This window comes from Notolabrus celidotus, chromosome 18, assembly GCF_009762535.1.
Source record: "Notolabrus celidotus isolate fNotCel1 chromosome 18, fNotCel1.pri, whole genome shotgun sequence".
NCBI classification, from domain to species: domain Eukaryota; kingdom Metazoa; phylum Chordata; class Actinopteri; order Labriformes; family Labridae; genus Notolabrus; species Notolabrus celidotus.
Window position 1 is genome coordinate 12,119,613 of NC_048289.1, and position 26,897 is coordinate 12,146,509.

The 26,897-nt window shown below is 38.4% G+C and overlaps 3 protein-coding genes across 4 annotated transcripts; 2 read left to right on the top strand and 1 right to left on the bottom strand.

Moving 5' to 3' along the window:
* The first annotated feature begins 241 nt into the window (after positions 1–241).
* LOC117829754 (archaemetzincin-2) lies at positions 242–4,778 on the top strand. 2 transcript variants are annotated; one of them, XM_034707416.1, is made up of 7 exons: positions 242–404; positions 1,077–1,365; positions 1,552–1,725; positions 1,872–2,000; positions 2,250–2,413; positions 2,593–2,769; positions 3,436–4,778. In XM_034707416.1, the coding sequence occupies exons 2-7, from the start codon at positions 1,077–1,079 to the stop codon at positions 3,571–3,573; spliced, it is 1,071 nt and encodes a 356-aa protein (XP_034563307.1). In that variant the 5' UTR covers positions 242–404; the 3' UTR covers positions 3,574–4,778. The 2 variants fall into 2 exon arrangements, with proteins under 2 accessions (XP_034563307.1, XP_034563308.1); XM_034707417.1 differs by lacking the exon at positions 242–404 and adding an exon at positions 417–496 and having other exon boundaries at positions 3,436–4,770.
* LOC117829750 (monocarboxylate transporter 7-like) lies at positions 4,388–11,175 on the bottom strand. The gene is made up of 6 exons (XM_034707412.1): positions 10,952–11,175; positions 8,310–8,556; positions 8,055–8,198; positions 7,782–7,910; positions 5,811–6,746; positions 4,388–5,369 (listed from the first exon to the last, which is right to left on the bottom strand). The coding sequence occupies exons 2-6, from the start codon at positions 8,551–8,553 to the stop codon at positions 5,065–5,067; spliced, it is 1,758 nt and encodes a 585-aa protein (XP_034563303.1). The 5' UTR covers positions 8,554–8,556; positions 10,952–11,175; the 3' UTR covers positions 4,388–5,064.
* Positions 4,871–26,757, top strand: arsg (arylsulfatase G). Its single transcript, XM_034707414.1, has 12 exons — positions 4,871–6,763; positions 10,680–10,813; positions 16,010–16,249; positions 17,299–17,534; positions 20,981–21,095; positions 21,806–21,952; positions 23,597–23,796; positions 23,897–23,977; positions 24,102–24,210; positions 25,138–25,258; positions 25,352–25,442; positions 26,180–26,757. Exons 3-12 carry the CDS (start codon positions 16,023–16,025, stop codon positions 26,458–26,460), a joined length of 1,608 nt encoding a protein of 535 aa, XP_034563305.1. The 5' UTR covers positions 4,871–6,763; positions 10,680–10,813; positions 16,010–16,022; the 3' UTR covers positions 26,461–26,757.
* The last annotated feature ends 140 nt before the right edge of the window (positions 26,758–26,897 follow it).

Here is a 26,897-nt window from a genome sequence, read left to right on the forward strand (position 1 = left end):
TCAATTGATATTGTTAGTTGGGATTTCTGATATATAGTTTGGTTGTGACAGTTTCTCGTTTGAAACAACAGGTGTCTCAGGTAAAGCTTAGTTTGGAGCAAGAAAAAAAAACAAAATCTTCATGGCGGTTTCAATTTTTTCTCACTTTAATAGCAGGTGATCATTGAAGTAGGAAGAACAACGATACAACTTCGAACTCCGAGCATACAAAGGACACGTGAATGCAGCATAAGGGCAAACAGTTTCCGGTATCAACACAATGGTGAACAACTTGTCAGTGGCAGTCCTTATACTCAGTTTAAAGATTTTCTCTCCACAAAAAAAAGTATTTTTTTATGACAGGAGGAATTCTTGTGGAGTTTCGATGAAATTATTTTCTTTTAATCTAACATACGTGTTGCGAGGTAAGTTATATACTTCGTAAAATGCTAAAATAAGTAGATACATTTTTTTAAGCACTATTAGACTGTCAGTCAGCAAGTGTCTGTCCAGGCAGGTCAGTCAATCTACTAATATCCCTACTGTACGGTCATCTGCATGCCATTATGTACAGCTACACAAAAACAATATTTCCATGTTCACAGGACTTTATTTATTGTTTTTTTTCTGAGTAGCTTTGTTATTATAATTTTTTTTAACTGTTTATTTTGGTTTTTCACCACTTAACACACATTTTCTACATTAATTACCATTTATATAAAGACATTTTTTATAATAAATAAATAAATAAAATGAAATAAAATAAACATTTGTATATAAATTAAATACATATAGAATATATATAAGGAATGGTAAAAATATGAATAAAACATTATGTAATAACAGGCATTTCAGGCAAGGGTCAGGGCCTCCTAATTAGCTGTAAGAAAGGTGTTAATGACCTACCTTAAATACAACCAAAACACAATAAGTCTTCAGAATATTAATTCATACAGCTTCTTTAAATACATTTCACCCATAGGTAACCATAGGGGCCGGTGCCTAATCTGTAACAAAGAACAACAAACCTCTGTAACAGAGTGTTTTGTATATTTTAACTTGACCAAATCTATATCTACTATGTGTCTCTCTTCCAGATGAAGGTGATCCAGCACTCTGTGGAGACCCTGCAAACAGCTTTGATCTCTAATCGTCAGGACTTGGTTACACTTTATAACAAGTACACTAAGAATGAGCGGCATCTTCTAGAGGAGGGATTCCACTCAGGGCAGCCAGGTTCCCTTTTCCAGCCCATTACTGTGCACTCTGACTCTGACTGGATCCCTGCTCATCCCGAAGAGCCTCAAGACTTTGAGAGCTTCTACAGAGACCTTTACCGCAAAACTCCTGATGCAAGCCTCCATACTATTTATATTCAAACCATAGGTGAGGCTCTCTGTGTTAAGTGAAGGTACAGCCTCTGGTGTGTTTATACTTATCCTCAATAACAACCCAGTATACCATTACCCATCAACACTCAAAATGAAAACAAAAATGTTAACACAGTTATGAAACAGAATAACCAAAAAATGTTAAGGCAACGTTCAAACCTCTACACTATTTTTCTCATAGGTTCGTTTGGGGAGGTAGGCTCTCAGACAGACCAGTACGTGGAGTGGCTCAGAGACTACTGCCAGGTGTTCTTCTATGGGCTCTCTGTCAAGCTGCTGCCAGCAGTTACTGTGGCTGAAACCAGATGTTCTTTCAGGATTAACAGTAACTCACACAACATTCAGATCCGTACCCGTAAGTTAGTTCTGCCCCCTCCTCATCTGTTGGGATGTCTTAGCCACTTTTCATGTAGAAATATATGAGAATGAAGGGTCAACGTTACGAATGTTGCTTTGAAAATGCACAATATTGCTTAGTAGTTGTTTTCTCTTGGCTTGTAGGTGACCTGCTTCGATTCCTGGAGGAAAGGAAACCCAAAGATGCTTTCTGTATTGTCGGACTGACCATGATTGACCTTTACCCCAAGGACTCCTGGAACTTTGTCTTTGGGGAGGCTTCTCTCAGTATGGGTGAGATTTAACCACACAGCCTTTGCTAAGTATCTCAACATATTGTAATTTTGCTGTTGAAGTACCTTCCTATCTCCTGAAAAAGCTACAAAAGTAGACGGTAAAGTAAATATTGGTTCGATCAGTATTTTATGCAATCTGTAGCATGCAGTATGGTTGAGCTTCCACTAGATGGTACAAAAGTGATTTATATAGAATTCTTGAAATTGCATTGGCTGTTTAGTCAAGGTTGCTCCATTTTGTCTTCAGGAATGGGTGTTTTCAGCTTTGCCAGGTATGATGACAACTTCTACAGTAGAAGTTACGCCGGTAGGCTGCAGAAACAACTTCAGCCAAAGCAGGGGGACTACTCTGTGTTTGATGACTACTACACTCCCCCCATCAGCAGCACTCTGCTCCTTCGATCCTGCAAGGTCTATTACAAATCTGCTCCTTTGATTGCTAACTTTTTGTACCATGAACCTTTGACTGGTCTTGCCAAAGAGCTTGTGTCAATACTACTGATTAGAAAAAGAAAAAATTCAATACTGCTGGTTGTTTTTTCTGTGTTTGCCTATATTTGTTATCAGAAAACACTATTGTTTTTTTTCAGACCATGACCCATGAAATTGGCCACATGTTTGGCATACAACATTGCCAGTGGTTAAACTGTGTCATGCAGGGCTCCAACCACCTTGAGGAGTCTGATCGGCGACCCCTGGATTTCTGTCCTGTCTGCCTTCGTAAGATACAAGTCGCAATCGGCTTCAAAATAGCTGAAAGATACCAGGTAAAAAGAAAATGATCTGAGGAAGGTTTATTATTGTGATGGCTCAGCAAAATGTATTATTTGTGTATTAAAATGCAAGACTTAAAAAAAAAAAAACAGTACAAGTATAGTAAGGTCAATGAAAAAAAGCATCATGACAAACTTTTATGAATGAAATACTTGATTTGTTCCCTCACATGGTCCTGGGTCAGTGAGTGCAGTCACACATGCCAAAGTAATCCTGCTTATTACAACCCACTTTCTAGAAACACCCATACAACACACGGAGAACATTCTCAACTGCCTGTTGAGAGTTCACTGGCAGTTCATTTTTAATGTTTGCAGCTAAAACATATTGACTGACATATTTCACACCAGACCACACTGTTTCACCACAATAGATTGTAACTTTACCTTAACTGTACCCACATCATTCCCCAACTTCTTCTTTGGAGTTCCTTGCAAAATTAAGTTAAGTAAGAATCACAGATACAAAATGTAAATACTTAAAAGAGATTACAGTTCATTAGAGGTAGCTGTTGTAAGTATTAACCCTAACCCTAACCCTAACCCTCAAAGTCATTTATTATTATAATGGTTTAAATATATATATTATAAGCACATAAGTTTGCCAAAGGGGCAGAAACAGTCACATGCATTAATGTTTGGGTCTTTTGTGTTTAACAGGCCTTACTGCAGTGGATGGAGGAGAATCAGAGTCAAACATCCTGTCAGTCTGTGCCCCTCTTTCCCAAACCAACTGAAACTTTTCACACATCCAAATTGTGGCTACGCAGATGCTTAGACATACTGCAAAGTACATGAACTACAGGAATAAGCCTGGGTTATAATGGGATTTCAGTATTTGTTTCTTTCCTCAAAAAGACAAACCCACGTTTGTTTATAAACTACTTGTGTTTTAATCAGAGTGGTAATGGGCACTCCTATGGGAGAGGAGATCCCTTTTGGAGGGAGTATCATATTTATATTGAGTAGTATCTGTTTAAAGCTCCTGTGAGGAGTTTCTCGCTGGTTGTGGAGCAGACTTAAATTCACATAAATGTCTCAATATAATCTACACAAGCAAACAGTAATAAGTTTCAGAATTTCTATATCATGGTTATTAATTAACTATTAACCACTGGTGGGGGTAGATGTCAGAAAGCTGAGTGACTGCATGCTGCCTTTAACATTTTCAATAGCAGAGATCCACGGTAGGTATATTTCACAGTTTAAAAAAAAGCAGGATGAGTTAAAAAATAATAATCTGCTTATACATGTAAAGGACAAAATCAACAGATATATAACAGGTACTAGTGTGTCCATATAGGGGGCACCATAACAACACACACAAAGTTTTTCACAGTAGCTTTAACATGTCAGTCAAAAGCACTTCAGACAAACCGTGTTACCAGCAAAAACTGGACAGTAAAGTTACTTTTTTTTGTCTGAGTGAAAGAAGTATCAGGAACACAAGATATATTTTAATATGGAAGGTGAAATGTTTTCATTGCAGTATGATGCCTATGAGTGTTTTTAATGAGACATAAAATCTTTGTCCTAATTTGAATGAAATGATAAACTGCAAATACAAGAGCAGTTGAAAAGTTGCCTTAATCTTGAGGATTATAAAAAAAAAAACGCATGGCACTCTTTTAAAGGTTCATGTCACTCTTTTAATTGTGATTGAATATTTTTATTACAAAAATAGTTTGAGTCTGACATCTGATAACAAAGAATAATGCACTGTCTGTATAACAAAAGCTTCATGAAAAAAATATACTTTCAATCACGTGTGATCACCTGAGCTTCTAATTTCTGTAACATGTGTTACATCATTTGTGTGATTTGTAGTTCTTGCGGCTACATTTGCATCATAGTTTCTGCTGATCATTACAGTATTGATGCCCAGAAGGTAATTAGTTGATCAAGTGTCAGTGTTATATTCTGGAATAGCTAAAACCAAAGCAGCTCTGTTGACAGTGGATCACTTGTGGTCAATAAAGAACATATCCATATTCACCCCCCAACATCTCACTACTGCTCCTACAAACAAGACTAGAGTAAAGAATGTTCTCAATTAAAGCTTCGAATGTATTAATTTTATAACACTGACTCTTGACGGACTGTTTGGTACGTTAGATATGTAAGGCACAATTTCTTCAACATATTGTGACCTATAACTTCTCATGGTTTCTCTCAATGCATATTAGAAACACTTAATGTTGGTCTTTCTTTTAAGGGAATTAATGCCATACTACTACTTTCCAGTAGTAGTGTTTAAATACATTTTGACCCTTATACTGTGTGATATGCTCAAGCAAAGCTTATAACCTTCGGGTCATCTTTTGTGGCCCCTTCTTGTTGGTGGATCGAGATCTTGTCTACTTCAGTGCAATCCTCTAAACTGTCAGGTCTTCTGTCTGATGTTTGTGCTGCATCCTGCTCCTCCGATTCCTTGTTTCCTTCATGTTTGTCTTCAGGGCATTTTGAGTACCTTCTACATAGTAATCCTTTCTTAGCAGGTTTTACCAAACCCAGAAACAGGGCGCCGATTCCCATGCCAGCTGCACAGGAGTAGAAGGCTGATCCATAGTTCTGAGTCATGTCCACCAGCATACCTGGGGGACACAGGAAGATTATTAAAACACTGTAAGTCAGGCTTAGAAAATAAGACTGATGATGTCTCAGTGACATCATTAGGGTTCTTTCATACTGGGGATGGCAAATGGTTCATAGAAAGCCCATACTATGGGCCAAATAGTTGGACTATCTGCATCTGCCTCACCAAATTTGACCATCTTCAAGATTTAATATCTGACTTTTATTACATGAATAAGACTTTTATCCTCACTAGACCTCAAATGTCTCAGTTTGTGATTCTCTCTTCCTGTCTTGCTCTTAATCTTTTTGTTTGGATTATATTCTAAATTCAATTTTACCTATGTACAATCAATGAAATGCTAAATCTAAATCAAACATCACCCCTATATTTCAGATAATGAATTTGGTATTTAACCATGGCTAGTACTTATAGTAAACTTGAATACAGATAATCTCACCTCCGAGAGGGGGTCCAGCCAGCCCAGCAAAGCTTTGAATGAATACATAAACACCAGCAGCCGAAGACATCCTCTCTATGCCCACCACATCATCCTCAGCCAGCATGGGGATGTGTGTGCTTGTTAGAGTTCCCAAAAAGAACCCATAAATTGCACAGCACACAGCCAGGCCATAGTACTCTTTAACCAAGGTAAATCCAACCAGATCAGCAGTCAATAAAATGACACACACCAGAAGTACATATAGCTTATGCGCCCTGAGACGCTCCCGTGTCAGGATCCATCCGATGCTTAATCGGCCAAAGATTTCAGCCACGGCCATGGTAGAGAGCATGTAGGTGGCACGGTCCCGCTCCACGCCTCGAGTCACACTCAGCTCAATGATGTAGAGTTGAGGGGCAAAGAAGCCAAGCGTGACAAACAGTCCAAACAGAGAATAGAAAATAAAGCTGCACTCTCTGAGGACTGAAAAATCCAGAAGTTTTGTCTTCTTTAAAGATACCTTTTGATCACCCGGTTTCTTTTCATCATTTACCAACTGTTTCTCTGCATCATGGCAGTTGTTTTCCACTGATGCGTCTTCTTTGGCCAGTAAACTCTTCTCCTCTGGACTGCTGTGTTCTGCATCCTTTAGAGGCTGGACACTAGAGTCCCCGGTGCTCACAGAGCCTCTGATGAGGTCATTGTCCTGACTTTTGGAGGTAGTTTGTTCATGTGAGGTATTGTTCTCTGGGTTTGTGCCCTCTACATTCTCCTGAGTACTGAGGGCTTCCAGTTCCTTTTGGGATGATGTGTCGGTCTCTGCTTTAAGGTCCTCTCTGGGTTTGATAACAATTGGCCGGAGAAGAGCACCAAAGATGATGATGGTTCCCTGAAGGCCTCCCATCACTACCATGGTTTTTCGCCAGCCAACATGGTCCCTCAGTGCTGAAAAGGCTGAAGGACAAGAGGAGGTAATTGTTCATCAATAAGGCTTGATCATAATTTGAAAAGTGAGCTGCATCAGATCTGACTTGTATAAAGACTACATCAAAAATATAGCTTTCGGTGGTGCATACAGCTCCATAATAGAGAATAAGACTGGCAATGTCGTATATTTCAGTAATGTCAACAAGTCTATGAGGAAACGAAACATGCATCTGTCTTTCTCAACACCTGTCTGCGTATCATGTACCATGTCATTGGTTCATTAGTAAATCTCATTGAAAACATGTCATACAAAAACAGTTTTATTTCAGAGACAGTTTGCAGAACAGCTTTTAACTAGACTGTGTATTGTTCATAAAATAAATGAATAAACTTTTTATTTTGTGGCTTTTTTACCACAGTTCACTGAATATTTTTGCAATAGAGCGGGGAGATTTTTTAATAGCATTTGACAACTACACATTAAATGCTTGTTAGCAGGTATTATATGTTGTTAGCTATAGTCATTTTTTTGATTGTTTATGATAATCATTAATAATACAATTTCAGGGATCTTTCCTGGACACTAGATTAATTTCTTTAAATGTGTTTAATCGCTGAATTTCAAGTGTTACTCACAGTTGATCCCATTTTTAAACACATATTTAAAATTCCATTATTTTGCATGTCAGAACAGTTTTAAGTCCATATTGACAATGTAAAGTAATTGCAGTCTAGTTTGCTGCATCTGCATGCTTAGCTCATATGTGTTAGATCAAGCTTTAAGTGCTTGAGGGATTTTTTTATTCTGTTTAACTTAAAGTGCATTTTACTTTTCACTTGTCAACTGAGCTATCTTTGGGGTTTTTTTGGTGAAATGTGCTATTCAAAAGCATAGTGGTTGAGTTATATTCCGTCACCACATCAGCAGGAAGCAAGAAGATGCTTGGGGTGGCTTAACTACAGTGTGTCGAAAGGGACAACATGGTTTTTTTTTAACTCCAAACAAACCATTGCCATTTCCAATAGTGTACATATACACAAGCAATGGAACCTCTTACATACCTGGTGCCAGGACAAAAATTGCCAGGGCCTCTCCAGTGGAAGCCACAGCTGTGACCAGAGACCGTCTGCGGTTAAAGTACTGGGAAAGGATAGTCACAGTTGGCAGGAAGGTCAGACAGTAGCCAATACCTGTAGTGGAAAAGCTCAGTTTATGAAATAGTAGTAATGCTTAAAAAAAAAAAACATTTTAAGTGCTCTTTAATGTTGTGTCTGAACTGACACAAAATGAGTGACTGAACATAGAGGAAGGGGGAAAAGGAAGAAATACAAAACCTGCAACTACTCCATAGGTGATGTACATTTGGGTGATGGAGGAGGTAAAGCTGGTGGCAATAGTACCAAGAGAAATAAGGAATCCTCCCAACATAACAACAAGCTGGAACCCAAAGCGGTTAGTCATCACAGTAGAGAGGGGAGCTGATGACAAATGGAGAACAGTTGTTAAGGGCAGAATGTACAGTATTACTGAACATTCATTCTCACTTCAGTCTGTACTGAACTTTACTAGAACTCCTCAGCTGTACTCACCATTGAAGGTCATGACAAACACACAGATTGAAACAATCCAAGAGACCCGACTGTTGCTCTCTTCAAACTCCTCCATCAGCTTCTGGAGAAAGATGCCAAAGATTTTGATGGTGCCATAGGTGAAAACTCCCACCATGAAGAAGGCGAAGGCAACCACCCACCCCCAGCCTCCATCAGGGGCCTCTGGGTACACATTGGGCCCCAAGCAACGCAGCCCTTTTCTTTTCACTCGAAATAGTGCCATGGCCTGTAAAGGAGAGACAAATTTAGTGACGGACATAGTGGTTGGTTTTACTGTTTAATGTTATCAAATTAAATTGCTCATAACTGAGTAGCTAACAACAGCTTACTATTGATGTGTTGGTTGCATACTACATTGATCCTATGACGTTTTTTTAGGTCCAAAATAAGATCCAACATGTTTTACATGGTATTAAGTTATGACACAAAGAGCCATGCATGGGGAAACATGTGTATGTTGCCCACCTCTTATGGTAGGACACATTTAGAATGCAGCTGGAATATGCATGACAAAAAAACTAATAAAAACATTTTATAAAAAGCAAGAAAGTTCTTTGTTTTAAATGATATAATACAAATTAAATAAGTTCAATGGATGGATAGAGTTTTGTAATTTGTATTAACCATACCATTAAGAGGAGAGTGCATTTTTTGTGAGACAAGGGTTGTTATTCTTGTTTACCTCTATTCTATTCATCAATATGACTGACAATTTAAATGTACTAAATACATTGTATTGTATATAATTACAGGAGCACAATCATTACACACACCTGTTTGGAACTCATGCTTTAACTAGCATCTTTATATGTCATATATTTTGACAGGTGATATTACAATGTTGGCAAAGAATAAGTACCCAATGCTATTGATTAGAACAAATAAGACCATTACATGCCCACAAAAATACAGTCCTTGACTTTCACTCAAGCAAATTGGATCAGAAACAAAAGAATTCCCCTTAGATTTTTGGTGTGTACATCCACTGATAGAATAACTGCCGTTGACAAATACAGATGAATAGTAACACCTAATCAGCACATTTGAATACATTAGGATACTGTATTAAAGTGACAAAAGTCAGCTACCTTCTTCCAACAAGCAAACTCTACCCTGTATAAAACAGCTGTGTCAAAATTTGATCTAGTTTTTAAAATACAAAAAAAAAAATCAGGGCAGCAACTGAGAAAAGTCACAATCTGAACTTAACAGTTCAGTTCAATGTATTAGATTAATTAAGACATACTTATAAAAAAATATATACTGACTTGCAAACTGTTTTGATATACTCAAAATGTATGTTCCTTCATAATTATTCCAGTTTTTCTACATTTGTTTTTACCTTTTGAGAATCCAGCAACAAAAAACATTTTAAAGCTACTCTTATTAGAGAAAGTGTGATCCAATTATAATGGAAACTTCTCACAGATGTTTTCACATCAGCAGGAAATAAAAACAGTATTTTATGCAGGGCCGGCCCATAGCATAGGCACATGCTAGGGGTGCTGGCCATCCATAGGAGGCGCCGCTAAATGACTGAGGAGGAAAATTTGAAGATAATAGGAAAAGCAATATTGTTTTATCTAATTTAATTTTGGATTAAATTGCGGAATGATGCCGGTAAAAATTTAAAAGCTTGTGATTCACTTTTGGTTTTAAAAGTAAGGGTTTGCAAATCAGTTTTTGAAGTCTTCAAGTGTTCATGATTTATTTATTTTTGTTGTTTTCTTTACACTTTGGAAGCTGTTAGCTTAATTAGATAGAAAATGTAGGCTAAGCTTTAAATAAGCATTTTGCTTCTGCCTTTTCAGTCATCACTTAATACATTACTGTTGCTTTGTTTAAAGTGGCTATGCTGTGAAAATGATTGTGTTATATAATGACTGAATACATTCTACTACTATTACATTATGCATTTTGAAATGGTATAATTATTTTCCTGCTAAATATCAGTGTTATTACCATTTTAATAATGTTCTTTTAGAGTTCATTTTATTTTAAAACAAAGGAAACATAAGATATACTTTATTGGTACATGTAAAACATAAAGCTGGATGTCAGTTTTCTTTCAATGTATATGTGATGTGATTATTGGAGTTGGTTATAATACAAGGGGCACCAGTTAAAATCTTACCAAGGGCACCAAGTCGGTAAGGGCCGGCTCTGATTTTAAGTAAAGAGTATGAAATCACTGCTTGTCCTGTTGTTGTCCAAATCATCTACACAATGTTTTTAAATAATTTCTATATGTGTATCACTTATAAAACGCAATTAACCCTCACCATGATTGTATGTTCTTGTTCAGTTTATTTAAAACAGGACTGTATTTTTTTTTTTTTTTTCATTCAGGTTTTTGGAGGGGGTGTTCTCATTAAGAGTACGGACCATCTGTCCGTCCTCGTGCGGCTGACGCAACGCACCCGGTCAGGCAGTGGCTCGTGAACATTGGACAATGTGACTTTAATGACTGCAACACACACTCTGTAAGTACCTGTTCGAGCAAGGTGTTTAATTCGAGGCTAAGTAGATATATCGTCATCATGCTGTGTGCGACGGCTTTAATAAGTTAAACTAAGTCGTCTAACAAAGCAGTGCGTGTGTGTGTGTGCAGTCTGTCTCACCTGTGTCGCTAGTTGGCCGATCAGACGCTCTCCCCGCTCGCCCTGAACTTTACAAACATACTCCCGCTCGTGGAGGTCCTGAAACTGATCACGGACTCGTCCAGACGCTCACACGCAAAGACACATACTACCATGCCCTGTCTCATAGAGGCTCGCATTCATGAGTCCCGGGGGCATGGAGGGGGTGGGGTTGTGAAGGGTTAAACAGATCTGGATCCAGCCAGTTCTCTGTCAATATTTCGTTTGTAGACTCCCCCACTACACTGTTGGGGGCAGACTTGTTTGAGGTCATGGTCTGAAGAGTGCAGAGGCTGTCCCAGGATGTTGTAGTAGCTTTAATGGTGACAAACTGTAATGGAAGTCCTTGATGTTTCTAAGTTGACAAACTATATTACCTAAAAGTCTTTTGACTCTCTACTGTGGAGTCTTTCACATTTCAACTGATTATGCTCTGAATTAGGATTGTTGGATACATGGAGGACTATTAACCCCAAAGAAAGGGACTACACATTTTTCTCACACCCACACAATTGTCTCTCAAGAATAGATTATTTATTTGTTTCAAGACCTATTTTAGATCGTATACAGCTATGCAGGATTAAGTCATGCGTTCATTTAGATCACTCCTCAGTTAGCTTAGAATTATCCCCCCCACATCACGACCCCCAGTCTAGACACTGGCGCATAAATCCTCTTTTGCTTGCTGACACCTCATTCATATCATATATGAACGAACAGTTGGACATCTTTTTTTCAGCAAACCTCACTCCAGATACATCCGCATCAATTCTGTGGGAAAGTGCCAAAGCTTATGTGAGGGGAGTAATTATTTCATTTGCATCTACCAAGAGGAAAAAAAACTTAAATGCACAGTCTGAACTTCAAGATATAATAAATACACTTGAAATGGAATTTAAATCTTCACCTACTAAGAAAACACAAGAGAAACTAGAAACTGCCCGCTCATCCCTTGACCAGCTCATTACCCAAAAAGCAGAAAAGGCAATTTTTTACGCAAAACACACATTTTTTGAGTATGGCAACAAACCAGGAAGACTACTAGCGCGTTTAGTTAAAGGCCAAAAGGAAAACAATATAATACCTTCACTTATTGATAAAGATGGTAAAAGACACTTTGAAACCAAATCTATTATAGAAATTATGAAAGACTTTTACGACAATCTTTACAGATCCGAATGCATATATAATCCTACCCTGAACAATGAATTTTTTGACAAAATAGCGCTACCAACTCTGGCGGATGATGCAAGAGCAACCCTATGCTCTCCTATTACTGAATGGGAAGTACGTGAAGCTATTGGGAACCTACAAAGCGGAAAATCGCCAGGACCTGATGGGTTTAGTTCAGAGTTTTATAAGGAATTTGTTAACTACCTGGTAGAACCTTTAACAAATATGTTCTCAGAGTCATTCCAAAATGGTTGTCTCCCACCTACTCTTAATATGGCCCACATATCTTTAATATTGAAAAAAAAAAAAAAAAACCTGAGAACTGTTCATCATATAGGCCTATCACTCTCATAGGAGTTGACTGTAAAATTCTAGCAAAAGTTCTTGCAGCCAGGTTAGAGAGATTCATCCCAGATCTGATCAATCCTAATCAAACCGGGTTTATTCTTAACAGACACTAACACAAATATGAGAAGGTTGTTAAATATTATTCAGTATGCCCACTCCACCGGAACCAAAATTCTCACCATTTCATTAGACGCAGACAAGGCATTTGATAGGGTAGAATGGGAGTACTTATTTGATGTGATGAAGAGATTTAACTTAGGGGACACATTTATCAATTGGCTGAAAATACTATATAAGTCACCTACGGCCAAGGTTCTTGTCAATGGACGCTGTTCAGACCCCCTCTATCTTCAGAGAGGGACGCGCCAAGGCTGCCCCCTTTCACCCCTTCTCTTTGCTCTTGCTCTTGAACCCCTGGCAGAAATGATTAGGAACCATAAGGAAATTAATGGAGTTGAGCTGGCAGGAGTGGACCACAGAATTGCGCTCTATGCGGATGATATTTTACTTTTTGTTAAAAAACCTGAATCTTCAATCCCAGCGATCCTCTCGGTGATAAATCAATTTTCTAAAATCTCAGGCTACAAAATTAACTTTGAGAAGTCTGAAGCCCTCCCATTAGGGTCCTTCAACCAACCTGCTGACTTCCCATTCAAGTGGTCACCATCTGGCATTACTTACCTCGGAGTTAGAGTATCTGCAAATCTTAATCATCTCTACAAAGAAAATTTTGCAAATATTGTCACAGGAATGAAAACAGATTTAAGCCGTTGGATGGATCTACCTTTATCTTGGATGGGCAGAGCAAGCCTGATAAAGATGAACATACTACCAAGGCTTCTTTATCCAATGCAAATGCTCCCTCTCCGCATTACAAAAACCACCATTGGTGATATCGAAAAATTAATTTCTAGATTTTTGTGGCATGGGAGGAAAGCAAGAGTAAGAATGAAAACATTACAATTACCCATAGACAGAGGGGGTATAGCAATGCCAAACCTTCTGTATTACAACTGGGCTTGTCATGCTCAAACAATTTACAGCTGGATACATAACTTCCTGGAAGCCAAAACACCTCATACCGACTCCTGGTGCTGTCATCCACACTCACTACTGTGTTTCTTATCTAGTAATGTTCCGCTCCCAACAGATATTAAAAAAAATGTAATCACATTCAACACAATTAAAACTTGGCACGACATTTCAAAACTGATTGGCCATAAGAACGTCACATCATCCCTTGAACCAATAATTAATAACAATCACTTTCCACCTGGACAAGGTACATGTGTTTTTAAAAAATGGTTTGAAAAGGGTGTTAAAACAATTGGAGACTTGTTTGAAGCAGAAGCAATTATGTCCTTCCAGCAGCTTCAGGACAAATTTGGAATATCCTCCTCAAATTTTTTCGCATATTTGCAGATTAGAAACCTTATTTTAACAACTTGCAAGTTTCCAAATGATAAATACATCAGGAGCCCTTTTGATACATTCTTACTAACTCTAAATATTTCTAAAAAGTTTATTGCTCTTTTTTATCAGAAGTTGCAATCACTTGACCAATATAGCATTGATAAAATCACCAGCACGTGGGAGAAGGACCTCAAAATCCAACCAAGTCATAAAGAGTGGTCAAAGTTATTCTCAATGTCAAATAAAATCTTTACATGTAATCGTCTAAAGGAAAGCCAGTACCGAATCCTCCATAGGATTCAACGTACACCTCAATTTCTAAATAAATGTAGCTCTAATATATCTCCACTCTGCAAGAAATGTCAGAAGGAGGTGGGAACTTACTTTCACCTAATATGGCAGTGCCCTATAATAGCACGGTTCTGGAAAAACGTTAGAAAAGAGGTACATACAATCTTAAACAAAAAAATTAAACTTGAACCTGCATTGTTTCTGTTGGGATTTCCACAAGATGGTCTAGATCTTAATCAATCACAATACACCCTTCTAATGAAATTGTTTCTACTAGCAAGAAGGTGTATTTTGTTTCAGTGGATCAAGGAAAAACCACCAACAGTGACACAGTGGTACAGAGAAGTATACAAGGTTATACCAATGGAGAGCCTCTCCTCAAAGTTAAAAGGGAACAACAGATATTTTTTTTAAACTTGGCAACCAGTCTTAGTTTATCTACCCAATGAAATTACAGATTTGTTACAAAAAGGCGGAGTACCTCTCAATCTGAACCCTATTTTATAAATAAGAATTGCATTTTCCCATCCCCTTTTGCTGTTTTGGCGGGTTGCCGTTAGCCCTCTTTGGGAAGGGCTTGTGGCACGATGCCTTGTATATGTTTACCTCTTTGCCAGTGTGTGTTTTGCTACTTGAGCGGCATGTGCTATAGGGTGTTGCTGTCTGGTTGTGAGTCTTGATCTGGGGGCTGTCGGGTTATTGTCTTCTTGTCTTGTTTTGTTTGTATCTTGTGGATTGTTTTGGTGTTCTGTCTTTTTCGTCTTTTATCTTCTTTGTCTTGTACTGATGTGTGTTGTTGTTGTTGTTTTTTTGTTGTTGTTTTTATGTCTTTCTAGTTTCTGTTTTTTTTGTTGTTGTTGATGTCCACTTTGAAAAATTAATAAAAATATATATACACATTTAAACTGATCAACCTATGGATTAATGCAGTTTCACAATAAACAATGTGAGTACACTGTGACATTACTTTGTTTTTTTCTGCACTGGTAGAGGTGTGCCTGTTCACCTTTTTTTTTACTGCTGAACCTTCCAACGTCTAAATATACCACCATCATAACAAAGACAGAGTAGTTACATTCTTTCTTAACACAAATATGTCCTCAGACAAACTGTCAGATTGCACCTGTCAAGCATGTTTGTTTTCCAAACATAATTGCCACAGAGGTTGTGGATCTGCTCGGTCTCAACTGTACTGAGGTTAGAAACATTTGATAAGGACAGCTCTATTTTATTTGGGTCAAGAATGATCAGTCATGGGATTATGTACATGTTTAGCTTGATATACTGACAAGGTAAATGACAGAGAGACTTGGAAATGCAGGCATCTTTAGACCAATCAGGAGCCCTCACCAGGCTCAGCAGATTTTTTCAACTGCTCTATATTTGGCCTTCAAACAAACAGGTTGTTGGGAAACATGTCAAGCATTTTGGTTGGTGCCTCTTTTAAGATTTTAGATTTTTAGATTATGGTTTTGCTCTGAGTTTGGTTGGCACTCAGGGTCTTAATCTGATTTTACACTTTTTTTATCTCTTTCTTTTTTCTTTTTTATTCATTTCTAGTAGTGAATTTAGATAGCAGAGTTGTGTTTCCATATCTCAAAGAAGTACAGTGTGCATCTAAAATATTGAGAAAATTGGTTTTGCAGCATAATGCATGTATCTTATTATAATGCATGTATCTCATTTTCAAATAAGCATATTTTTACATGATATCCTCTATACTTTGTAAATATTGTAGATACAGTTATGCTCACAGTATATGTAATAATATATTTATGTTATTTATGTTATGAAATCCATGTTTTCCCTTTGCAGATTTTGACCCAGAATGGTGGAAGCTTTCACCTGGCTCCTTCTGTCTGGGATGCTGATGTGTGGTCTACTGCTCCACACCCTGCACAAGCAAGAAGGAAATGTTGATCAAACCAGTAAAAAGCCAAATTTCATCATTATACTGGCAGATGATATAGGCTGGCATGACCTGGATGCTAACCAGCCTGAAAGGAAAGCAAATCACACACCTTACCTGAACCTGATGGCTGAGCAGGGACTCAGGTAGAACATTTATTATCAGTTATATACTACATGATCTGTAATTTAATAATAAATTCAGTGTCATATAAACTGTTACCTAATCCTCTAAATTATAATTTCCATACTCCCTCTCTGTGGTATTCACAAAGGTAAATAGAATAGAATAGAATGTACTTTATGAATCCCCCAAGGGAAATTCAGGTGCCTGGCAGATACAATTATAAAAATCACATAAAACAAGTAATTCAGGTGTCTGTCAGCTCATCTCCCATTGGCTAGACAGTTATGAAGCCTAATGGCTGCAGGGATGAATGATTTTCTGTGTCTCTCAGTCCTGCAGTGCAGATAGATGAGCCATCCACTGCTGCAGTTTCTCTGGTCCACAAAGAAGTTGTGAAGTGGATAATCTGTGTAATTTAGAATGGACTCCAGCTTATTCTGTGTGCATCTGTCCACTGCTGTGTCTTAACAGCCCGTGATGTGCAGATGCAGAATGAACTCCGTGACACTGGCTTGCTCATATTGCAATATGTTTAATTACAACAAATAGCATCAGTATCAGTAACAAGCATCGCGACTGCTGGGAGGACGACTGGGCCAGATGAAAGTTGCCTGTCCTCTGTCTCCAAAGGCCGTCTTATAAAGGGTGTAGGTGTCATCACAACACACACATATGTGGACATCTCAATACCAGTACAACATTGCTGTTTTGGAATCCATCTCTGAAGACTTTAAAATGACCATGTCAGGTCATAGAATAACACACTTGCCACCACAGACTGATAAAACATCTGCAGCATCTTACTGCAGATGTCTAAGGATCTGAGCCTCCTTAAGAAAAAGAGGCGGCTCTGCCCCTTCCGGAAGAGTGCATCTGTTTTGAGGTCCAGTCCAACTTGTTGTCCAGGTGTACACCTAGATATTTGTAGGTTGGCATCCCTTGAGCCTGGATCTTAGGAAATCTACTATCATTTCCTTTGTCTTTGAGGAGTTCAGTAGAAAACTTTATTATTTAAAAGTATTTAAAGTTTTATTTATCAATGAAAGTGTTCTACCTGTGCTTTCCCCAGATTGACAGATTTCCATTCTCCTGCCTCGACCTGCTCTCCGTCCCGTGCTGCCATCCTGACAGGCCGCTACGGCCTCAGAAATGGGGTGACTCATAACTTTGCTGTGGGCTCAGTGGCTGGCATGCCGCTGTCTGAAGTCACCTTCCCCCAGCTGCTGCAGAAGGCAGGATATTTTACTGCCATGATTGGGAAATGGCATCTAGGTCACAATGGACTATACAGTCCAACTAACAGAGGTAAGAGGGAGCTTGACATCCTGTAAAACCCATTCACCATAGTCATGTATTATTACATCACTCTCAGAGTGGGGCCTTCAAACATCAGTGTAATGTTCCAGTGCTTTGTTCCTGGTTAAACTTGATGATAGCATTTGAATTTGTTGGCATGTTAGGTTGGTCATATTAAGCGACATCAGCCATATTCCAAAGTAAAACTGCGTATTTTATCACCGGTTGGCTACCTAAAGACAAATGTTAATGATAGCATTTAACAAGGTCCTATATGATTTAATGTTACAGGGAACAAACACTGTTTTTTGTGTCATTTAACACCACTAGTCTAACAGCTTAACTTTAAATATGGCCAGAATTTCCTCCAGGTTTCTACTGTTCACTGTTCGCGGTTGACGAGCAATTCAGAGATAATTTCCTGATAATTTCTGAGACACTCCAGATTTTCACAACAAACAACCTGGAAGACAGCAGTATGACATTAGAAGAGCAGTTTAACTACCCAATTTGAGGATGGCATGAGAGCAAAATAGCCTCTGCATGATTGGGTATGAATGGGAATGGTCAATAGATGCCAAAGTAAGGAAACACATATAGTGTGTAGGTAGTTATGTGAATTAGAATCCTGATAGTGTGAGACAAGATCTTTCTGCTTGGTATCAGAAGTGGCGTGTCCAGAGGGGTGGCCAAGGGTGGCACTGGCACCCCTTGAAATCCAATTGGCCACCCCAGGGGGCACCCCAAAATCCTAAACTATGATTGGCTGTTTGCCTTATCAGAGTTGGGGTTTCTATTAAAATCTATAATTTGGGATGAATTAAAAGGCTGACAGTAGATTTCTTTATTAGTGCCCTCAAATGTGACTTTGAAAAAACATCTTTTGTTAGTCCTTAAATAATTAAGCTTAGAAGATTTATGCCACTTTGTCATGTTTTTTTTTTTAAATCAAAAGGAATATAACAACTGTTTAATTGGCCTACTTGTGAAGACAGAAACGGTAAACGTTATTTATTTGTAAATGCACTGGTCACCCCTGCCTATGTGAGAGCCTCAGTTGGGCCACCCCGGTCAAAAAGTTCTGGACACGCCCCTGGGTATCAGGGTACTGCTGATTCTGTTGGGATTCTAATTTGCATAACCACCCATTCACTATACATCAACTCGTTTGTTATCTGGCTACTAACTAAGGATACGAACAAGCAGACCCAAAAATGTGTTTCAAGATGATTCCACTGATGTAGAAACAATTTATGTATACAACTTAAAAAAAATAGTCACTCTAATTCCACAGTTGGTAATGCTTCCATGGCAGCACATCCTTATCATCCTTGTGGGTTGAATGAACATAAAACTTCAACCTGCTTATTTAATGAATTTCATCGAATTGAACATTTCTATTATACCGTACGTAACATTATACAAGGTGAACAGGATGTGTGCAGGAAAATGTATGTTGACATTTCTCTCCTCATTCAACTCTCCAGTTACTTGGAGCTTTACAGTTGATACACCTTTAATCATATTTGGAAAATGTCACAACTTTTAAAACTGTTACTTTTATCACTTCTGCTTGTGGTTTGAGTTACTTTACAGTGATCAGCAACTTAGAGATTCACTCACCAGCTCTGCTGCTATTGTCTGGATAATAGGACAGGATCTGACATTACACCCTCTGTGTTGTTAAGCCTACTGATTTACAATGCTAACAGATACAAACATGTTCCTCTAGTGTTACCGAGCAGAGGTGAAATGTGCCAGACTCTTGTACATGGATTGATTTGATATGACATGTGTGATCAGGTTGTCCCTAGCGTCTCATATGCTATTGAGAATGAATCATGGTTGGTATGAGGTTTTGACAAATCAGAGTCAAGTATTTTACACAGCCAGGTAAGTCAGGTAGCCAAGTGACAAGTTAACTTAATCAGTAAAAATCAGGAAGGGGTGGTGAGTTTTAATTAAACCTAAATATCAAACTCTGAGCCTAAAATATAAATTCAGCTCCTACGAAACATGCTACCCGACCAGATTTGAGGAACAGTTATAGTAGGTCTATAGTATGTTTTTTTTTTTGCCTCTTTAGAAGGTATGAATCAAACTTCAGGAGCATAAATAAATCCTTCTCTAATCTCTGTTTGCTATGCTTTGCTTTTGTCACCTCCCTGTAACCTTTAGGACAGGGAGGTGACACAAACACAACCTTTTTTAAACAGCTAAATAGATTGATCTGAAACATCAAGTAACTCTCCTCACTACAGTTGAAAAATTACAATATAATAAATAGTAACATGAGGTGTATACGATATATATATATAAATATACAGACTGTAAATGTGTACAGTTAACAAATAAAGCCTGTTCAAAGATTACAGTCCAGCCTTGAGACTGTGTAAAAAGACAGTGCTGTAGCGTCTACAGTGCTGTGTAGTCTACAGTGTTGTGGTGTTTACAGTGCTATAGCGTCTACACTGCTGTGATGACATTCTCTAGGTCACACCGGCCACAATAAGTGTATGAGGGAACTGATCGGCCTTGCTGCAAGAAACAGATAGCACAGCAAACAACTGTTTGTAGCTGTGTTATATGTGGCAACAGTCCTGCCCCTGACCTTACACCTGCAGCTGACTCAACACCCAGGTTCTTGTTTACTAGTGCAATCAAGCCCCTTTACCTCCCATTTATTGCCTCTTTCCCTGAACACCCTCTGCATGTCAGTCACAATAGCTGCGATAATTGTATTTTCAAGTTTCTGGGGCAAGATGCCAAAGTGTTTTTTAGTAGCTTTAAGCCATAAAATGTTCAAGGTTTCCCCCCGTAGTCTGCACTTAGCCTTGGTCTCAGCTATAGTCCTGAGTAGTTGTTACAAAGCAAAAACCACTTGCACACCTCTGCAGAGACTAGGTCTGATGTCTAGTTACAAGGGGGGAAGCTGGTGTTGCCACAGCAGTGTTTTAACAAACACAGCGGGATGTTATAAAGCTCAGGTCAAATACATCAAGCCTTCATAGTAAAGTCCTTTGTGTCAGATGCCATTTGGCATTGACACAATAAAAAACAAATAAAACCAAGTGAAAGACTGGTTTCATATGGTAGTAAAAGACCACATAAACTGGTTTTAAGGTGTGGAGTGAGGGAGCTGGCACCTGGTGAATAACACTGATGTTTGAAGTCATACATGTCATCTTCAATAAAATAACTTTGAACTAAACTAAACACAAGATTACAGTTACACTGTGAATTTGGCAAAAGTCGACATTAAAACGTCATTCACATTTGAAAGTGTTCAATTATAGTTTAATGTGGGAGTTTGGTACCTGCCTCAGAAATCTTGAAAGAAAACAGTGACAGCTTGGCTTTATCAATTCTTAACAACAACAGCAACAAACAATTTGCCATTGTTGAATGTGCTCCTAGTCAGAATGCACACGTCATGTTTATTTTCTCTTGGGCAGGTTTCGACTACTACTTAGGTGTCCCCTACAGTAATGACATGGGCTGCACTGACAATCCAGGATATGATCTGCCTCAGTGCCCCCCCTGTGACTCATCTAGACCGGAAGTTATCAGGTGTGGTTCCTTAAATAATATAGTTAATACATAGTAGAGGTTACTAACATGTTAATTTTAACTAACCCTTAATTCAATAAATAACCCTTAACTAAGCCTTTATTACAACCTAAATTAACCTTTTATTACACCATTAAATAACTCTTTATTAAACCTATAGCATAACCTTAATTAAACACTTAATAAACCAATTTTAGGTCTTAATTAATCCTCTTTTACACGTTAACCCTTTAACACACACTTTTATACCATTTACTAACATTTTCATTGCAATCTTTATTCCACCTTTAAGGAACCCTTTATTCCACCCAAACCATTCATTTCAACTTAATTGCATCCTTATCTTACTCTTTATTGAATACTTCATTACACACTTAACACACCCTTTATTTCCCCTTAATTTACCTTGTTTACTTATCATTTGTAACACTTTTTTTGTATAGCTTAATTAATTGTCATGGCCCCCTTAACTCACCCTTCATTACAATTAATGAACACTTACACACAGTTAGACTTCATTTTTATATTTATTAGTATACTGCTGTTGCTACTACTACTGCTAATACTAATTCTGCTACTTTGACTACATACACTATTATTGTGTTTTCTCATATTTTTTCTAATACCACTCAACTCTTACTTACTCTTGCAAATATTGCTTGTACAACTGCAGAATCATGTTGTTAAACTCTAGTATTCTCCTGGTCCAGATTACAGAGAAGTGTACATGGAGGCTGCTACTCCAAAGTGGGCCTCCCTTTGATTGAAAACAGCAGTATTGTGGAGCAGCCGCTTGACCTGTGGACACTAACAGAACAATACAAATCTGCTGCAACCAGGATTATACACAATGCAAGGTACAATAAAACTAAAAACATACACAAACAGGTTTTTATGAGAAGACATTCAACATGTTCATTTCATCAAGTTAAATGTGCTATCCAGAAGTGTGGAGTTGATATTTTCCATCATGGCGGCAGCAGGAAGCAGAAGACGCTGCAGCAGCCTAGCTGTGGTGTGCTGAACAGGACAAAATAACACAGTCATAAAGAAAAAAACGTTTTCATTTTGGACCTTAATTGCAATAGGATTGAGGAGACTTTTGTGTTGTGAAGAATCTTTGAATTGTTGCACAACTTGTCACGGCAAAGAAAGCAGGAGGAGAACCCATGTGCAGAATAAAGAAGGAGGTTTTAATAAACTAAAGAAATAAACAAAACAACGAGAAAAAAAGAAACTTACGTTGAAACAAACTGAGAACACTGAGAACACAAGAAAACAGGTCTTACGCAACATAGCATACACATACAATGAACCGACCCAGGAGAGGGGACACAGATAAACTAATTACACAGGATTATAAGCAACAGGTGTGGAACACACAAGAGCAGGAAGTAAAACTATACCAGACACACAGGGATCAAGAACTACAAAATAAAACAGGAAGCACGATAGACTAGGAAAACGCAAAAAATACAACACTAGACAAAGAACCACAAGACACAAGGGGGACTTCAGACATTTACAAAATGAACTAGAAATCTAAGAAGGATAACACAGAAAACTATCACAAAAACAAAGGCAACTCATGACACAACTGACAATATACAGTATATGGTGCTGTCATGTATGCAAATATACATACGTTTCTCAATCAAAAAGTTGCATATCTACTTAATTTTAGAGGGAAGAGGTAGTAGGTGGTAATCAAACTGAAAGAATAATTTGACCTAATAGGGTAAATGGAGTTCCCTGTACTATCAATGGAGTTAAGATACTCAAAATGCATACTTTTGGTGCTCATGCTTGAGGGAGTGAGCCCAGATTTTATCAAAGCTCATTTTACCAACTGATAATCTGAATCAAGTAGGCACTAACATCGTAATAAAAATTCTTCTCTTTTTGTGTGATAAGTTTGGTAAATGGTTCTCTTGAAGAGGTGCACTGTCAAGGCTCTACCTCTCATACTACTTTCAGGGATTTCCTGACAGAACTTGGAGCCTTTTTGAATGCGTGTGTGTGTTTGTTAAAGGCACAGGACGATGGCAGTTATCCCTGATATTTGCAGCTCCCTGTGAAAAGCTGGCCTTTATGCTATGTCACAGAGTCATGTGAACTAGTGCAGCAGTTACTAGTCATGTGCTTTCAAGATTTAGAAGTATGCAGGCTTTGATTCAGTGAAGCCATTACAAAGTCTCTTAATGCTGTGGTCTAGGAAGTTCACATTCAAAGAAATATGAGTTGGCAGCATGGTTTACTCAAAAAGCCCACGTGTGCACTTTCATATTCAGCAACTTTGTAGTGAAAAACATTTAATCCTGTAAAATGAAACAGAAAATGTTTGAAGTGTTGCAGGCTGCAAGCCACAAAACAGGTATAATAAGTGAGGTTGATTTACATTGAGCAGGAATGAAAGAAAGCTGCCCGAGAGAAAATAAGCATGAAGCTTCTATCTCTTTGAGTTGTCTAATATGGTTTTCAAACATTGATTATCTTTGCAGGGAGCGAGGCCAGCCCTATCTCCTGTACTTAGCCTTAGCTCACATGCACGTTCCCCTAGCCCCTCCACTCTCTCCGTACGCCTCCTCCACCAGCAGCAGGGTGTATCGTGCCAGCCTGCGAGAGATGGACAGCCTGGTGGGGGCTGTAAAGAGCGCTTCTGATGAATCTGATAAAGACAATACTCTCATCTGGTTCACTGGTCAGTCAGATGAATGAATGACTTAACATCTTTAAATTGGCAATACCAGTGTGGTTGTTACCACTGAGATGTATGTATTATGTATCTGTCTTGTGTTAAGGTGACAATGGTCCTTGGGAGCAGAAGTGCCAATATGCAGGAAGTGTTGGACCTTTCATGGGGAAGTGGCAGACCAGCAGAGGTAAAGAAAAGTACTTTATAAAAAGAACTGATGTGTCGAATCACTTACAATTTACTGGAGCTACTTCACACATTGTTGGTATGTATCATTTTATTCCTGAAGCCATGTTTTGTCTGTGGTTTAGGTGGAGGCTCAGCGAAGCGCACCACCTGGGAGGGAGGTCACAGAGTGCCAACAGTCGCTTATTGGCCTGGGAGGATCCCTGCAAACACCACCAGCGCCTCCCTGCTCAGGTACTCAAATTTCACCAACACAGACTACCTCAGATCCTATACATTTTCCTAAATAGATCTTTAGGCTGAAAGAGAATATATGGGTTTATAAGGAGCCAGCATCAACTTGATGTGATGGGTCCATCACCGTTTAGATATCGCAATTTGTCCTGCATATTTGGGTTTCACTGAAATATTTTGACAACTGTTGGAATGTATTGCCGTGAGAGTTAGTATGCACACTGGCTCCCCTCTCAATACAAAATGCACTCATTATTGTAAATCCCTGGCTTTACATCTCTTACATTTACATTATTTTAATGATTGATTTATTGTTTAAAACAAAATACATGCAAAACAGATGTATACTATGCTTTGTGTCAATGTGCAAATTTAGCATGCTTAACACTGCTCAACATCAGTTTGTTAGCATTATTACTGTGGGAATTTAGCATTAGCACAAGCTTGAGGAAACAAGACCTTATTTGCATAGTCTGATTTTAAAGGTTAATATGTTGGCGTAAGAGATTTCCCTTGCCCTCATCCTGTCTAATTTGACTGATTGAAATCTATATTTAGAACATCTTTTTAAAATAAAAGTAGAAAAATAAATAAGCAAGAAATGAAAAAAGTAAAAGTAAACCTAAACAGCAATAATTACAGCAATATTCAACACAAAGCAAACGTTTTCAGAAAGGAGTAGCAACCCTTTATCTCCTTTTCAACAGCTAATAAATCAGAAAATTCCCAGAGCTAGCAGAACCGTTCCTCCTCTGTATTCATAATATTCATTTTGTACACTTTCATTACAAAATAAAGTTTGTGCTTTTCTTCAGTGTGGTGTTCAAACTGTTCCACAAATCGACTTCACAGATTGTTGTGAGTTATCTGAAGCAGGCACTTTGAAGTTTAGACGAAAACTTTGTTCTTCTTTTGACGCTCTTGCAGTGGTATGGACATATTTCCAACTCTTCTGTCACTGGCAGGAGCAACTCCCCCTTCAGATAGATGCTATGATGGCATTGACGCTACAAATATTCTCCTGCATGGTGATCAGGGGGGTCATGAGGTACTCTCTTCTTTTTATTTACCTGATTTATGTAAATGTTTTATTTTGTATTGTCATTTTGAACTATATAATCTCTGCTCTTCTTTCTTGTAGTTTCTCCTCCATCCTAACAGTGGCACTGCTGGGAGATTTGGTGACCTGCAGACAGTTCGGATGGGGAAATATAAAGCTTTCTACATCACAGGTAAAAATAAACGTTTCTGCAGTGCAAGAAACAAACTTGCCACGTTGCAGTACACTCTTGTTGTTACTGTAATTCAGAGTGTTGTTTTTCCCTGCCACTATGATAAACAGAGTGCGTGACATTATGTCAACATGGCGGTACCAATACAGTTGTATGTGTGGTTGTCTATACAGGCATATTTTATGATCATAACTCAGATTAGTAGCAGCTTCAATCTGTCAGTGAAGCATCAAGCTGCATACATTTAAATGTCTAAGTACAAGGTATTTACACACTATGTATTTCACACCTTCATTTTTAGTTGAACAGTAGATTTAGCCACTGTAGTTTTTTTTGTAACTAGTATTCAAGATATTGGAATCAACAAATAAAGCTGCTTTTGAATGAATGTGTAAAAGTGGGCATGGCCGTTTTTTCCATCAAAGAGTGTTTTTTGTACAAAATTAATGTTTGCAATCAATTCAGAATTCCCAATTTAACCCCTAGTTTGACCCCTCACAAGCTGCAGAAGGCAGAATTAAACATTTTAAAATTTTCACCAATAAGGTTCTAGGTACCCGAACTTCCAGCAGCTGTCACAGATTTTCCTACCCGAGTTTAATTGAAATCTTTATATTTGTCTTATTAGAGACCTCTATGAACACATCGGTGAAGAATCCTTTTGGAATTTATCCCCAGATTGACCAAATATAGACCGCTTTTACATGACTATTTGAAAACACCTCCTTGTTTTACAGGTGCAGCTGAGGCGTGTGGCGGTGCGACAGGAAGGCAGCAGCTCCATGACCCGCCATTGATATTCGATCTGGAGCGTGACGAGGCTGAGGAAACACCTCTAGACGTCCAGACACCCAATTACCAAGCAGCAGCAAAGAGGATCGCTCGCAGGAGGGAGGAGTTACTGTGGGACATTGCGACTGATAAGTCAGTGTCCACAGCAGATTACAGCACGGACAATTCAGCAGTGCCCTGCTGCAACCCCAGACAGACAGTTTGCCGCTGCCACACACTGGGCTGAGGGTGGGGAATCACACACGCACACACTAACACAACAAGAGTGGAGCACTGATGTAAGCAAACAGATGTGGAGACAGATGTCTCCTCTTGACATGCTCAGCTGTTTGTGGAACGTCCTGTTTGGGAGGTTCAATGTCCAGATGCAGCGGGAGACATGCAAACAAGAAAGGAGGGCTAGTCGGTCCAAAGGGACGAACTTTGACTTTGTTTGATCAATAACCAGGACGAATAAGACAAGTTACATTACATGATCAATCTAAGAGTAATTCAACAAATAAAAAATGTGAGGTTCCTTAAACAGATGAGGCTTCATTCATCAAAACCTCTTAATATCAAGAACCTGAAATTATGCCTGATGTTGAAAAATATTTTCCACATAATTTAATCATAAACTAAAAGCAAAGCAAAAAAAGGGTTAAAAAAACAAAAACTTTACAG